At 42.2% G+C, this 15,891-nt stretch overlaps 2 protein-coding genes across 3 annotated transcripts in view; both read right to left on the reverse strand.

Annotated features, from left to right (window-relative positions):
- Nucleotides 1–15,891, reverse strand: part of LOC140371108 (mitogen-activated protein kinase kinase kinase 7-like) — a 298,187-nt gene that overhangs the window by 139,148 nt on the left and 143,148 nt on the right. The window lies entirely within an intron of this gene.
- Nucleotides 1–15,891, reverse strand: part of rragd (ras-related GTP binding D) — an 82,772-nt gene that overhangs the window by 49,216 nt on the left and 17,665 nt on the right. The window contains exon 5 of the mRNA XM_072458413.1: nt 14,994–15,136. Within this exon, the coding sequence (XP_072314514.1) occupies nt 14,994–15,136 (143 nt within the window). The remainder of the gene's footprint in view (nt 1–14,993; nt 15,137–15,891) is intronic.

The raw sequence follows: 15,891 nt of genomic DNA on the forward strand, positions 1-15,891 counted from the left end.
ATTCTAAGTTGTGAACTGACCCTTATGGCCAGCTCAACGGGGGAATTATTGAGATAATTATTATTGTTTGATGTATTTGAATACATACATACATACATACATACATACATACATACATACGCGCGCACACGTGGACACCAGACTTTTAGAGTTTGAAACTTTTAGAGTTTGAAACATTTAGAGTTTGAAACATTTGGAGTTTGAAACAAATGGTGGTAAAACAGATTTACAAGTTACAGATCGCAGAGGCAGTGTCGGATTACAGACACACAGGGTGGGAGCCCAGCGCCGTGTAAGGGGGGGCTCAGCCAGGGATGTGACCGCTGAACTGTGAAAGGTCAAGAGGTGACATTGCGGAGTGGAGTGACAGACGCAATTCCATCTCTTCCTTGATTACATACTGGATTAGTGAACGTTGTAAACTATCTGGATTATTGAATTTTGGTTAAATGTAGAAGTTTGACAAATGGGCAAAGCCATTTATCAAAAGGAGGGATGTACGTGTAAACAAATATTCCGAATCAATAATTACTAAAAAAAAAAAAAATTTAAACAAGAAAACTGTTTGAAATACACTGAATTGTCGAAAAGACTTTCTTTATCACCACAGCAGAACGTGTTGGAGATGTGGTGTTTACAGAGACGGAGCCAAGTGGACAGCCAGTGGACGGAGCCACACCGTGTCGTCCTCACACCGACCAGGGGAGGACGAGAACATGGGTGCTCTCATGGGAAAGTGAGAGAAATGTCTGGACAACACAGCGGCAGATCCATAACATCGCAGACGCAGGACTTCGTTTGTATGAGTTTTGTCCAGAGTCTACAGTAGAGTACGATACTCTGCTACAATGGACGGGAGACAGATTCTACAGTACGCAAAGTACTATACTCTGCTATGCTGAACGAGAGCCAGAGGCTACGGTGCGCAGAGTACCATACTCTGTGAAAAGAATCAACAGTTATCATCATCACAAGCGATGACGATAATATGGGTGCTGAACACCTGTATTATGCACGGGACAATCGCGACAATCGGGACAATCGGGACAATCGGGACAATCAGGACAATCGATCAACATACACAACTGTGTATACCGGTTAATGGAATATAGAGGGAAGAAAATAAGTGATCAACATGAAAGGTTGTGAAATGCATGATGTGTAATAATGTACAATGTATAATTGACATGACAGAGGCTGAAGAAACACAATGGCATATTACACCACAGCCACAGTTGTTTGCACTAACTAAGAGAGTTTTTTTATCTGCTACAACATAACTACATGTAATGTTAATGAGATTATGAATTGAGATGGGAAATGTACCAGTTCATATGTGTCATAGGTGTGACCGAAGCGAGCAGCGGGAGGAGGTCTCTTAAGGAACCAAGCGAGGACGTATGGTGGTGTGGGGACACTTGTGGGACGTTGTGCCTATGTCTCTTTTGTGATCAGCATCACCCAGAACCATACCGCAGGGTCAAGGTCGAGAGGTTAGAGGACAGTCTGGTCCCAGTAGCACCTGATACTACGTATTTGATTCTATTGGGGTGTCCAGAGAGGTCCCTGACGAGTCAAAGTGACTGACCAGAGAGCAGTGGGTTTAAGGGCTTTCCGCTTGTACTTCTATATTTCCCATCACACCGCACCAAATTATAGACAAGATAAATTGTCTGTTTGTCAAATTACAGAGATTAACCAATCTGACTCAAAATTTAGGACAGTAATGCTGTAGAAATGTTGTGGGCCGAGAGAAAAGAAGTGTGTTCAATGTTTGAGAAATGTGCATAATTTTTTAAGTGTAAAAGTGTCATTTTAACACCAATATGAAAGACATGTTGAAAACTGAAAAGAATAATATGTTTGGCATATGAGACAGTAGACTAATGCTTTGATAAACAGGAGGGAAATGTGATAAAATGTGAATATATGAGTATATTTCTGTGATGTATTTTATCTGCATAATAGTGATATTTTATCTGCATCATTAGTCTAAGAGAAGAACGGGTGTGTGACAGCATTTGTTTGTGAAGGGGTAGTAAAGATGGGCCAAAGGATGTGTACCCTAGGGGGGGGTGATAACCCAGAGGAGTCTGGGTAATGTTTACCCAAGGCTTGATCTCTACGGAAAAATACCAAGTGCCTTGATGTGAGGCTGACCAATGAGAAATGTGACCCGCCTTTTCCAGAATATCTAATAAAACCAACCAGCATGGGAAAAAACGGTGTGAGACGCGGGGGTGAGACGCAGGAGGGTCAGCCAGGCTCCTTACAACGGCTTGGCTGACACAGTCCCCGCGTTTTCTCCCATGCATGCCACACAAATGTCTGATATTTCTGTGTCGTTTCATATTCTAGGTTGAATTGTGTTCTCGATGTGTTACGGAATAGCATCGGTGTATGTCTAATTCCATGACAGAAACTAGCCGACTGGAGAAAAAAAATCTGCATTTTGTTGAAAAAACTTCAAAATCTTTTATTTTTCAATTATTTCGCCAACTCACCGACCGGTCTTTCCTAAACTGCAACCGTGTCGAATATTTTTATCACTTTGGTAATCCTATCTTTAATCCCAAAGGACTGATAACGCACTGCGCTGATAACGAACGCGCTTAAGTGTCGTTATATTGCCTTTTACAAGTTGGTTAGCTTGTTGTTGTTGTTGTTGTTGTTTTATGGCGGTTGGCATCCAATTGTTGCATTACCGCCAGACTTTATTCCTCAGACTTTTCGTAGTCCTCAGACTGTCGTAGTCCGTAAAAGAACTCCTTCCATTGCTTTGGTGTTACAAAGCCCATGAGGTCATGATATGTCTTTGTGACTAGAATAGTTGTTGTTGTTTCATTTGTTTGGCGGTAATGCAACAATTGGATGCCAACCGCCATAAAACAACAACAACAACAACAACAACCGGTTTTATTCCAGGGAGACTCTTCTTCATCTTCCTCTCCGTCTTTGACGTTCGGTGCTTCCACCGTACAGCTTTATTCTTTAGGCTTCATTCTATAGGCTTTAATATTTCCACTGATGTCGCTGCTTGGTAGCCGTGCGTCTACGAGACTGGACGAGGACAGGAGACCACCCCCACCCCCATCTCGTCACTCTGATCACTCTGACTCCCCAAAAGCAGACCCCCATCACTCCGACTCCCATTTAGCGCCTTTAGCCTGTTTTCTATATCTGCCCAATCAAGCTCCTTTGTTCCAAGGAATCACCCTGCAGCTTTAGCAATGATCCTGATCCTTTCAGTTCTGCTTTGAGTCTGAGCAGCACAGTTTACAACATCCACCATAAAGAGTACAAAATCCTCTCTATCCACAACCAGGGTATTCTCATTAATTCTGGAACCTGCACACTTGGGACCTCCACTCTTGAAACCTTCACACTTCTTGGGAGCCACGCTGGCCTTTCTCATTTCGCCCTGGCTGGGAGCAGCGCTGGCTCCTCTCTCTGTATTTACTCTAAACTCGTTACTTGAAACTTTCTTGACTGCATCTGCATAGGATATGCCTTGAGAGACCTTCATTTTCTGCACCTCAGCAGCTCTTTTGCTAAACCTGCATCCCCCATAGGCAGAGCTATGTTCTTCCCCACACTTCAGTTTTGCTCCCACGTCACACTTCCCATACTCGTGATCTCCTGCACATTTACCACATCTTTGCCTCCCTCTACAGACCGCTGCAATATGCCCAAAGCGCTGGCACTTAAAGCAACGCAGGGGCGGTGGAACATATGGCCTAACGTCATGGCACATGAACCCAATGAACACCTTACTAGGCAGGCACCTCCCTTCAAGCGTTACCATTACCGACAAGCTGTCACATCTTACCCCAGACCGGGTCACCTTCAACCGCCTAGCGTCCACCACCGTAGCTCCAGTCAAATTCTCCTTAACTTCATCCACAGACGTCGCCGTAGGGACACCTACGATAACTCCTCTGACCGTGTTTCTTTCAGCATCAGACACAAGAATGTCCTTTCCACCCAGACGTTTAGTTCCAATCGCCTTCCGTTGCTGAGCCGCGTCCTTGCACACGACCAGCAGCGAGCCATCTCTAAGGACACTCGCACTCTTGATCACTCTCACAGCTACAGTTAGGCTCTTTGACAATGCCACTGAATTCCACTCCTTAAAGGATGCACTATCCTGTGCAAGCTTTATGATCACCTTACAGTCTCTGCTCTCACTCCGGATATCAATAGCTTCAGCCTCATCCTGCTGCTCATTCCCAGAACCCTCGGACGAGCTATGGGACTTTTTGCGTTTCCGGGCACGTGCAGCCAGAAAAGGCTGCTCCTCCACGCCGTCCAGAACGTCTTCGACCACCGATCCACTCTCCTCCGCCATCTCCCGTCTCTCCAGACCGGAGACTAGCTCTTCTTCTTCTTCTTCTTCTTCTTCTTACTTTAACCTCGTTACTTGACACTTTTCTTTGTTATTGTATCCTATAGCTTGTTGTTGTTGTTGTTGTTGTTTTATGGCGGTTGGCATCCAATTGTTGCATTACCGCCAGACTTTATTCCTCAGACTTAGTACTCCTCCCATTGCTTTGGTGTTGTTGTTGTTGTTGTTGTTGTTGTTGTTGTTTTATGGCGGTTGGCATCCGAGTGTTGCATTACCGCCAGACTTTATTCTTCAGACGTTTCGTAGTCCTCAGACTCTGTCGTAGTCCTTAAAAGTACTCCTCCCATTGCTTTGGCGTTACAAAGCCCATGAGGTCATGATGTGTTTTTGTGACTAGAATAGTTGTTTTATGGCGGTTGGCATCCGAGTGTTGCATTACCGCCAGACTTTATTCCTCAGACTTTGTCGTAGCTTGTTGTTGTTGTTGTTGTTGTTGTTTTTATGGCGGTTGGCATCCGAGTGTTGCATTACCGCCAGACTTTATTCCTCAGACGTTTCGTAGCTTCTGTCGGCGCCACTGAAGTGTCCGTAGAACATGTCACGCTCTATCAGGGTGTGAAATTTGACTTACGCAATGCATTCTGGGATTGAAACACGCCAGCAGCGTCATCACAACAAACATGGCGGCGCCCGTGTCCCCCGCATGTTCCCCCCAAAATAAAGGACAGCGGCGTACAAAAGGTTGATTGAAATATCTTAAAATTGTGAGATTTAGTCTCCCGATCGGGTTGATAGAGACGTTTTCCATCATTGAATGTTGAAGCCTGACCCCTGGTGATCACTCCGAGTCAAAAAATGCCTCTTTTTTTTTTGCCTTCAAAGTAAAAAAAATAATAATTTGCCTACCGTCCGACCTACTTGAAAAATGTTGACTCGGGTTACAGCAAACAGACAATTTATTTGGGGTAGCCTAAGCTAAATACAACTCCGGGTGTGATTTTTTCGATGAGGGGATTGTGTCATAACCTCCATTTTCATTATATATGTCTTTTAATGCCATACTGTCGAACATTCACCCCGTCAACACGAGGAGAAAACGCTGGGACCGCGGTTAAATCCACATAACACACATCCGGGTACGGCGCGTGTGGCCTCTAAACTTTGCGGCTGCTTTGATGTTCGACACCGCAGAAATAATAGCCGGTGAGAAGGCGCGAGTGCTCCCTCCACGACGATGAAGGCTCTGAGCCCGGGAGGGGGAAGAAGAGGACGACAAGCCAGACGACGCCGGCGGCAAAGAGGGAACCGGATATCATTTTTGGGAACCCGCTAAACAGACCCAAAAATGCTGAAAATAAACTCGGCTGCAAACCCTTTTAGATGAGCGCGTTAACAGCAAAAATGAGAAAATAACCAGCTCATTAAAACTTCTGGAAGGTGGGGAACTATTCAAAAAGCCTCTCACACAAAGTTAAACAGAGTGTACTTTGGGCTTGTTAAACTAACCCCGGCTCAATTTTATTTTCTACTGGAGCCAAGACTCAAGGAGCACTTGCATCCCAGAATAAACATAACCTTTCCATGTCGGCGCGGCGGGGAGGCGCGGTAATTTGTACGCCAGATTTTTTGCAGTGTTATCAAAGCGTTTCTAAATAACTGTTTGCAAACGTGTATACGTACAAGGAGAGAAAAGAGTAGAGTTTGGCTTATACAACCCCAAAATGTCAAATCAAACCATGACATCTCCATTGTAATGTAAACGATGAAAGTTCAGCGTCTAGTTTAAAGAATTTAAATCAACCGTAAACATTTCACAAGACAAACTCAGGCTTGAATGGGCAACAAAAACATCTATAAATGTAACAGACAGCGGAAAATGGTCGCTTCAGTCGCTTGTCAATCCTTTGCGGTCCCCGACAGACACATATAGAATCAGAAAAGATTTTCAGACTGACAGAATTTACAAACTAAGAATCACAATGAAGACAAAGAGTGCCGGAAATGTAAAAATACAAGCGCAAAATATACAATACAAGGATGAGATGGGACAAAAACGACAATCTAAAAGAGCAGTGACTTTAGTAATTAAGCCTTTCAGATGTTGCTGTGATATGTATTTCCAATTTAATTATGTCATAAACATAACATTAAGGTCTCTGAAATGCGTAATATGGAGAATAAAGTGTTCTTCAACCTTAATCTAGAGTTACTACCGTATTTTCAGGACTATAAGCAGCACCTTTTTTCATAGTTTTGGCCGGGGTGAGACTTATACTTATATTTATACTAGTTTGCTTACAAATCGCTTACAAATTGTGTTTAAAAATTAAATGTCTGTTCTTGGTCTTGGATTTTAGAGATTACATTTCCCCAAACAATGAGTTATACTCCAGTGCGACTTATATATGTTTTTTTCTTCTCTATTATGCATTTTTTTGGCTGGTGCGACTTATACTCCAGTGCGACTTATATATGTTTTTTTCTTCTCTATTATGCTTTTTTTTGGCTGGTGCGACTTATACTCCAGTGCAATTTATATATGTTTTTTTCTTCTCTATTATGCATTTTTTTGACTGGTGCGACTTATACTCCAGTGCGACGTATACGTTTTTTTCTTCTCTATTATGCATTTTTTGGCTGGTGCGACTTATACTCCGATGCAACTTATAGTCCAGAAAATATGGTATAAATATAAGTAGTCGCACCCCGGGGGGCCAAGTTGCACCCCGGCCAAAACTATGAAAAAAGTTGCGACTTATAGTTTGGAAAACATGGTAATTATTCTTACTTTAGTAGTTTCCACAAAATACTTATCGCTATACCTAAAATTACAACTTTCTTGGAACACCACTTGTTCTCTCTACTTTTTGCATATTTTTTCAGGTAATGACACACTTCAGCTCTTCAAAACAATCCAATCAAATATAATGATTTTGCACAATATGGGCTCCGTTTCGGCTCCGTTTCCACCGAACAGGAGAGGAGTGGTTCTTTGATTTTAATTGGGGGAGATAAAGCGAGCAGCTCTCGGCAGATCTCCGCACGATAATGGAGGTTAAATTCTGAGCCATTTTCACTTTCAGGCCTGTAATCTCAAGACTTGCCCGTGCAGTGGTGTTCAGCCTCTGATTAGGAGCTCATTACGGTCCCAGCTGGAGTGATAATTGAAGGGGGAGTGGAAGCGCAGACGGGAAGAGCGATCCGTATCGGCGCGGCGATCAAAGGAAGCGGGCTGTTATATTTGCTTTACATTACGTCCTCCGCTGCACTGTTTGGCACGCCGTTCGCTGCAATGCCGTCATCACCTTGAAGACGGCCGCTCTCGAAAGGAGACGTATTATATTTCCAGGTACTTGACTTTATAGTTTATTGTTAAAGAACACTATTGATCTGAAATGGCTTTGAAACGGAGACGGATCCAGGGACTTCTAGCTCTGGCGTCATTGACATGTTTTTCTGTTTGAAAAGTGGCTAGGAGGCATTTTAGAACCAAACATGAGTCTTCATTTTTCACATACCGTATTTTCTGGACTATAAGTCGCACCTTTTTTCATAGTTTTGGCCGGGTTGCGGTCTTATACTTATAGTTATACTTATATACTTAAACTCCGGAGCGACTTATACATGATATTATTTGTTATTTTCACACTTGCAACCGCATTTCATACTCCAGTGCGACTTATATTTTTTTTCTTCTCTATCATGCATTTTTTGACTGGTGCGACTTATACTCCAATGCGACTTATATGTGATATTATTTGTTATTTTCACACTTGCAAGCACATTTCATACTCCAGTGCGACTTATGTATGTTTTTTTCTTCTCTATTATGCATTTTTTGACTGGTGCGACTTATACTATATATATATATATATAAATACAGTAGTTGTAACAGGGATGTGGGCGGGGCTAGGGGGTAGATGAAAACAGGAATTTTCCCAGGATGCAGGGTTAACTCAAACATGCAGGAATCAATCAAAATACAACTTTGAGCAAACTAGTGATGGGGAAACGATGTTGTAACAAGGTTTAAAGCTCTATTTCAAAAGGATTAGTAACGTACAGTGTGTCACAAAATCAATACACCACTGCCGTCTGACTTGATGTCCATTCCTCCAAGAAACTATAACAATAAGCCTTACAAAGCTTACACATTTTTACTTAGAGAGCCTAAAATGTAAGTTGCACTTCGACAGTTCTGGTGGAGAGTACAACACCTGCCTAGAAATAGAGCTTTGTGTATAAGTCCACTATACAAGACTTATTCTGAGTTTGTTGGGTCCAATGGGTATATATGGGTCCTGAAACATGGATATCCCTTAAAACTGGTGTTAAAATGTAAGGCAAGGCAAGTTTATTTGTAGAGCACATTTCATACACAAGGTAATTCAAAGTGCTTCACACAACAGGAAAAAATGCATTAAAATCACAAAGAAATTACAGAAATACAATAAAATTAACTAAATAAAAATAAAAAAAACACCTGGCCAAATCCAAATCTATCCGACCACATTGGCAGGCATTCCAGACACTCCTTCCCATATTTATTTGACATTGACCTATACATCTAACACTTTACATTAGCATTAGACACATGACTTGACTTTTCTACCTACACAGTGGGAAAAGCTTTTAATCCAACTATTCTGCACAGAAACAAAAGAAGAGACATTCGACAAGGCCAATCTATTACATGTATTTAAAGTGACATAGTGCACTGAAATTATGTTTGGACAATACAGACTAAGGAAATGTATGAAAATTCCATATTCACAATGGTCTTTAATATCTGAAGACAACTGTCACGTTCCAGCACAGCAGATTCAGTCTTAAAGCAGCATCAGCAGGTAAACCCCGCTGTTTTAATTCAATTCATTGCTTATTAAAGGTGGTATGGACGATTTTTTTCAGCAAATTTTTTATCATATTTCCTTGTGGTGTGGATAAATCATTTGTCCTGCCACGTATCAATCATAAAACGCACCTACCGCTCACCTGCAGCCGCGTCAGGCTCGTCCTCACGTTTCCGCGTGCCTAAGCGCATGGATCTATCATAATATAGTTCCCTCAGTGTACGGGGCAAAATGAAGACGGAGAAAGACAGTTCGCAAATAAACAAACGCACGTGTGTGTTGTATCAGTCCGCACGGGGGAGGGCGCATGCGCACTTCCGCCTGCGTTCTCAAATCGCCGAAAAATCGTCCATACCGCCTTTAAGAACACATAGCAGTTCATAGATTGAGGGGGAAAAAATAGAGGTAAAATATAATGATTATGATAGTGTAAAACTGTATTGATGCACGTATTGCTAAGAACTCTATCGCAATATATTGTCAATTCAATATTTTGAGTAGAGCCAGAGTAGAAATGTTATTGCTTTGTCTGGAATGTTCCACACTACAGCATTACACGTATCTCTCCTGCTTTTATTGAATTACAGGCACTCTAGCGGGTTCGCCTCAGCACAGATCAGACCTGTAACTTGGCCTAGTGGCGTTCCTGTGCTTACCTCCATGAGCGTAATGCTGTACAATGGAACATTCTGAGAAAAGCAATAACACCCCATGGAGAAAAGCAAGTGGCGGGCCCTGTTAATAGTCACGTTTTATTCCTAATCTTCTTAATTTGGAGCTTAGTCGCCCACGGCGTCTGACAGGTGGACCCGAGGCCCTGGGGGGAAGAACGGATTAAATGCAGAGGACACACTTCCCGACAAGGACAATGAAGAGCACAAACATATACATATATTCTTCAAAGTCAAAAAGTATGCAAGCCAACAACCACTGTGCAGCGAGATCGAAGGACGGGTCAAACGCAGAAGGCAAATAACATTAACAGCAAATCTATCCACTATATGTTTTGAAACCGTTTTGTTACCGTTGACAGAGGATTAGCACCTCCATCTTTCAACTTCCTCCTTATAATAATGTAAAATCACCTATATTAATGCAGTTATAATACATAAATCTCTTTAAAGTGCTAAAGAATCTATACATCTAACACTTTACATTAGCATTCGACACATGACTTCACTTTTCTACCTACACAGTGTGAAAAGCTTTTAATCCAACTATTCTGCACAGAAACAAAAGTAGAGACATTCGACAAGGCCAATTTATTACATGTATTTAAAGTGACATAATTTACATGAGCTGCAACACTGAACTGGAAAAACAGTGATAAAGTTGATATGTTAGCACAGATGGCCGCCCTGGTGTTTCAGTGCACTTTGTTTTGTCTGTTTCTGTACGTAAATTGTGTGTTCTTACACTCGTGAAGAGCTCCAACGGATTTAGTTCCAGTGCAAAATGAGTCCTTTTTTGGCCAAAAGACAGAGACGCAGCAGACGAGGAAAACGGGAAAGGGCCCCCCGTGCGCCTTAGGAAACGCCCTTACCTGGGAATTTCCTTTCTAACGTGAACTCACTTTCCAACAAACTGGATGAACTGGTGCTGCTGATGAGACAAAACGGAGACTTTTCTTCATCTTCTGTTTTGTTCTTCACTGAGTCGGTCCTGGACTGCGTGGTACAGCTTGAGGGCTTCCAGCTGCTACGTTCCGACAGACAAAGGGATCTCTCCCGGGGAAAAACACGATGTGAGGGAGTCTGTTTTTACATTAAAAACACCTGGTCTTCAGATGCCATACACTGATCTCCTGCTCTGGAATATCTTTTCATTAACTGCAAACACTTATATTCTCCACGTGAGTTTGCCTCATTCAATCTGGCCGCTGTTTTCATTCCAGCGCACACTCATGGACCAGGTTTGAGTGTGGAGCGGACCTTCCCGGACTCCATGTGTATTATCCTAACAAGGGGAATCTCAGCCATAAACTACCAAAGTACAGACAGTTTATTAAAGTCCTGCCTTTCGCGCCACGGCCCAAGCCGCTGTGCGTTCTTCAGATCACGTCATGGTTCACCTGATCCCCACGTACAGACAGAGGCTAAAGCCCTCCGAACCTGTAGTGAGGACTTCCAAAAAGTCAACCAATAAGGCAGTGGAGTAGTAGTAGTAGTTCCCAAAGATAGTTTGGATGGGACAAACAGAGACTACAGTGCATTGTGTGCTCTGCTGAGAAGGTGATCAGCTGCAGACTTCCATCTCTGCAGGACCTGTACGTTTCCAGGGCTCTGGGACGAGCAGGTCGGATCACAGCTGACCCTTCTCACCTTGGACATGGACTATTTGAGCCACTCCCCTCAGGCAGGAGGCCACTCCCCTCAGGCAGGAGGCCACTCCCCTCAGGCAGGAGGCCACTCCCCTCAGGCAGGAGGCCACTCCCCTCAGGCAGGAGGCTAACATCCATCCGGAGCAGAATCTCTCGCCATAAGAACAGTTTCTTTCCCTCTGCCGTTGGACTCATGAACACTTCTAACACCTGCCACTTTAACTACACTTTAATCAATTACTCACTGCACTGTTCATTTCCTGCACTACAACTGTAAATTTACCTGTAAATGCTGTGAACATAGTAATAAGCCTATTTTTATTTTTATCCTATAGTAAATTTAAATTATATAAGTTGTTTTATTATTGCTCATCGTTGTATGTTGCACTGAATCACCAAAGAAAGTTCCTATGTTTGTGGATTTTCTCATTCTAAACTTTCATTATATATTAGGTCAACTTTATGTTTACTCCAGCATCATAAAAAGTACCAAAAATTATTTATATTTCAGTGTTTGTTTGATTGTTTGTCGCGAGCGGGTCTAACGTAGGATTTCATAGTGATGAATACATTTTTACTTATATCAACTGTAATTTTACTTTGGATAGGGCGACTTTTTACATAAACCAAATAAATTCAATAAATCATCAACACATCAGACAAAATACATTTTGGAGGTACAGTGAACCCTCGCTATAACGCGGTTCACTTTTCACGGTCTCGCTGCTTCATGGATTTGCATCATGCATTGTGTTCTGCGTTCTGATTGGCTAAACAGTCTCTCCTCGTCTTCTCTACCTGTGTGTCAATAACGTTACACCGTTATTGACACCCACAATGTCGACAAAACGTTCTGCACCGACAAAGGTGTTAGTCCAAATGATAACTCCACCTTAGGTTTGGTTCATTTATTTAGCGAACACCACGTTCCCGTTAGCCAACACAACAACGTCTCCCTCGGTCCCACCCAGACACGTAATACAGGTAAACAGAACAGTATCGCCCCCTAGCTGTCAGGCATGAGAAGTGAAACTTAGAGAAGTGAAACTTAAGAAACTAACAAAAGGCACTTGCGGTCGGGCCCATAAGGCAGAGGAAGATGCCAACTATCGCAGAAAAAGTTAAACTTAAAACAACAACAAACGTTTATACAGTACTTTTATTTGTTAAACAAATGCTTGGGCCTGTAAAAATGTTTTGTTCCTTGCTTTCAATGTTTTATGGAGTATTTTATTGTATAATAACTGTAAAAAAATTAAGGTTTCTACTTCACGGATTTCGCCTATCGCGGGTTCTTTTTGGAACGTAACCCCCGCGATAAACGAGGGTTCACTGTAATGGCAAAAGTACAATTTGACTTTAATGTTTGGGCTTTGCCATTTAAAATATTGGAAATAAGTGATATGATCGGAGACATTAAAACAAGTTATTTCATACCTGATCTTATGTATTGGTCAATGAGACATTCTGTTCAAATTAAACTAACTAAATTAGGACTAAATAAAGGCTAATTAACTCTGAACAAGGAAAATCATGAATAAACTCTGGCTTTTTTGTCAGATGGAGGCCTAAGTCTTATTGTGATACATTTTGTTTGTTTTGATAAGAATTATTATAACCAATACAGCAATATCGATACTTTCGCAATACATTGTGCAGCCTTAATCGATATCCGTACTGACGTGTCAAGTCCTTTAGTCGTTTACCTGCAGGAGTATGTTTATACCTGCCACGGACACATTTCTTTTCTCCGCTTGAGGGAAATGCTGCATCATTTTTACAGCGCACCGTTGTCTACTGCTTGTCTGCCTTTATACGATCTATGCTGCCATTGCTGCTGCTGCAAAACATCATTTCACTTTAGAGTAGCTACTTTCCCGCCTTGTTAATGATGATAAAACGATATAGGCTCTCGGCTCGCAGTAAACGTGATGCACATTGCACGCTGTATACAGTTAGCGGAACCTCGATATGGTTTAAGGTCCACGGGGGGAAACCTGAACCAAAGCTGGCAGCGCCCTGATCATTTTCTAGCCGTTTTCTCTCTCTGCGGGGCGTTTTTAATTGGGATGTCCTGGGACTTAACCGGGATGCTCCGTAGCGGGGCGTTAAGGGAAAGAAGCGAGGAGCTAAATATATCAGCCCTTTTTGTCGGTAGATAAAGCTGACTCACTCCAGCTGCGCTCTCCGAAGTCAATGAACCCGACGGAGAGACGAGGACGGCAGTAAATGGAAAATTGTAATCAGCGAAGACGTTTCTATTCTCGTGAAACGACGTGGCTGCCCTGAAATGAATGTTTAATAAACCAGCCGGTTCTCAGCACGAACAGAAGTGATCGACTAATAAACGGAGATTCAAAATGGATCGTGGGGAGGATGAAATTGAAGATGTTTCTAATTTGAAGTTTAATTATATAAAGTGCATGAAAGAAGCGGCGTGTACTGTCAACGTGAAAGGCTGTAATTAAACTCATGCACAAGTCTGGCTAAAAGTGAGCGAAAGTTTTACCAGCAAACAGCACATAAGTGTCAAAGAAAACACAAAAGAAATGTACAATATTTCTTACGTCACAAAGATTTAGTGACTTTCTTGTCCTACAAAATGAAACAATTCTGCGTTTACCAATTACAAATGTGCTTTATCTTGTCAAACGAACACATTATAGTTATAAGAATGTGTCTGAATGTGGTGTGTGAGTCTGTTATTGCTGGTGTTTCTGTTATTCTACCCCAGGGCAGATGTGGCTACAATAGTACTGAATAACTTTAAAAATTACTATAAAGCAAATTTGAGAGTCTGGACAAGTGCCATTGAAGACTAATGTCTATTATTATTATTTTAGAAATTCTAATGTTGAAAAATGTCATGTATTGTGTCTCCATTTTCCACTTGAAATGTCAAATGTGACATATTATAACATAATAATATATAATATTCTGGGAAATATCCTTGCTGTTGTTTAGAAGTAAAACAAATTCTTTAAAAATTAAATAATGTCACATAACTACTAAGTGCAATTTTTAGCAACAAACTCACGATCAAGCAAATACAGTAAATATTGTCTATCAAAACACAACGCTGTGCTTTTAAATCTTTTACAATGTTGTTATTTTAGTGCAATGGGTTTTACCTGGTTAAATAAAGCTTAATAGATGAATAAAATATAAAAGGTAAGCAAATTTACCCCTTTCTTGTGCCAGTTACATACATTTTGGACATAATCACCCAGTACTTTCAAAATGATTTCATACAAAACAGCACAAAATCCACAGTTACGTATTAACACCTCACGTCAGTTTGTCAGGAAGGGCACTCGGTAATTCTTTCGACATTTACCGAGTCAAACAAAGCTGTGTGAAACCGGATCCGCCGTCTATACTTTGTGTATTTTGTGGCATTTGGGCGACTGGCGTTTAATCCCCGCGGCCGGAAACGGAGATAACGTCCCGTCTTTCATGCCGTCCCGAGCCTCACCCATAGATGCAGGAGATGTCGATGACCACGTCAATCATGTCGCAGCACAGCTCGTAGGTCTGCATGTCCACCGGGCAGCTGTCCGTCGCCACGTAGATCTTACTCACCACGTCGAACAGGAAGGCCTTTTCGATGCCCGAGTTCTGCGACAAAGAGGGACAAACGTGAAGAAAAGCGACCGAGAAAACCGATAATAAGAGAAAACCGATAATATACATTTCTTCAAAGAGATATTGAAGTCGCACTACGTAACGTTTTTGATTGGGAGTCCACCACCTCTTTGTCTCCATGGAGATGTTACTGCTTTCACTGGAATGTTCCACAGTATGGCATTAAACAAATCGATCTTGCCTTTATTCAATTACAGTCGTGTTTATTGCAGTGAAGAGGATGTTGTCACACATAAATATTGGGACTTAATTTGGAACTAAACAGGACTAGAAACAGGACCAGAACAGGACTGGACTGGAAACAGGACCAGATCAGGACTGGACTGGAAACAGGACCAGATCAGGACTGGACTGGAAACAGGACCAGATCAGGACTGGACTGGAAAAAGGACTAGAACAGGACTGGACTGGAAACAGGACTAGAACAGGACTGGACTGGAAACAGGACTAGATCAGGACGACTGGAAACAGAACCAAATCAGGACGACTGGAAACAGGACTAGATCAGGACGACTGGAAACAGGACTAGATCAGGACTGGACTGGAAACAGGACTAGATCAGGACGACTGGAAACAGGACTAGATCAGGACTGGACTGGAAACAGGACTAGATCAGGACGACTGGAAACAGGACTAGATCAGGACGACTGGAAACAGGACTAGATCAGGACGACTGGAAACAGGACTAGATCAGGACGACTGGAAACAGGACTAGATCAGGACGACTG

Source organism: Eucyclogobius newberryi, unplaced genomic scaffold (genome assembly GCF_026437365.1).
Source record: "Eucyclogobius newberryi isolate DKJ021-1_F unplaced genomic scaffold, fEucNew1.0.hap1 SCAF_21, whole genome shotgun sequence".
In the NCBI taxonomy this organism is placed as follows: domain Eukaryota; kingdom Metazoa; phylum Chordata; class Actinopteri; order Gobiiformes; family Gobiidae; genus Eucyclogobius; species Eucyclogobius newberryi.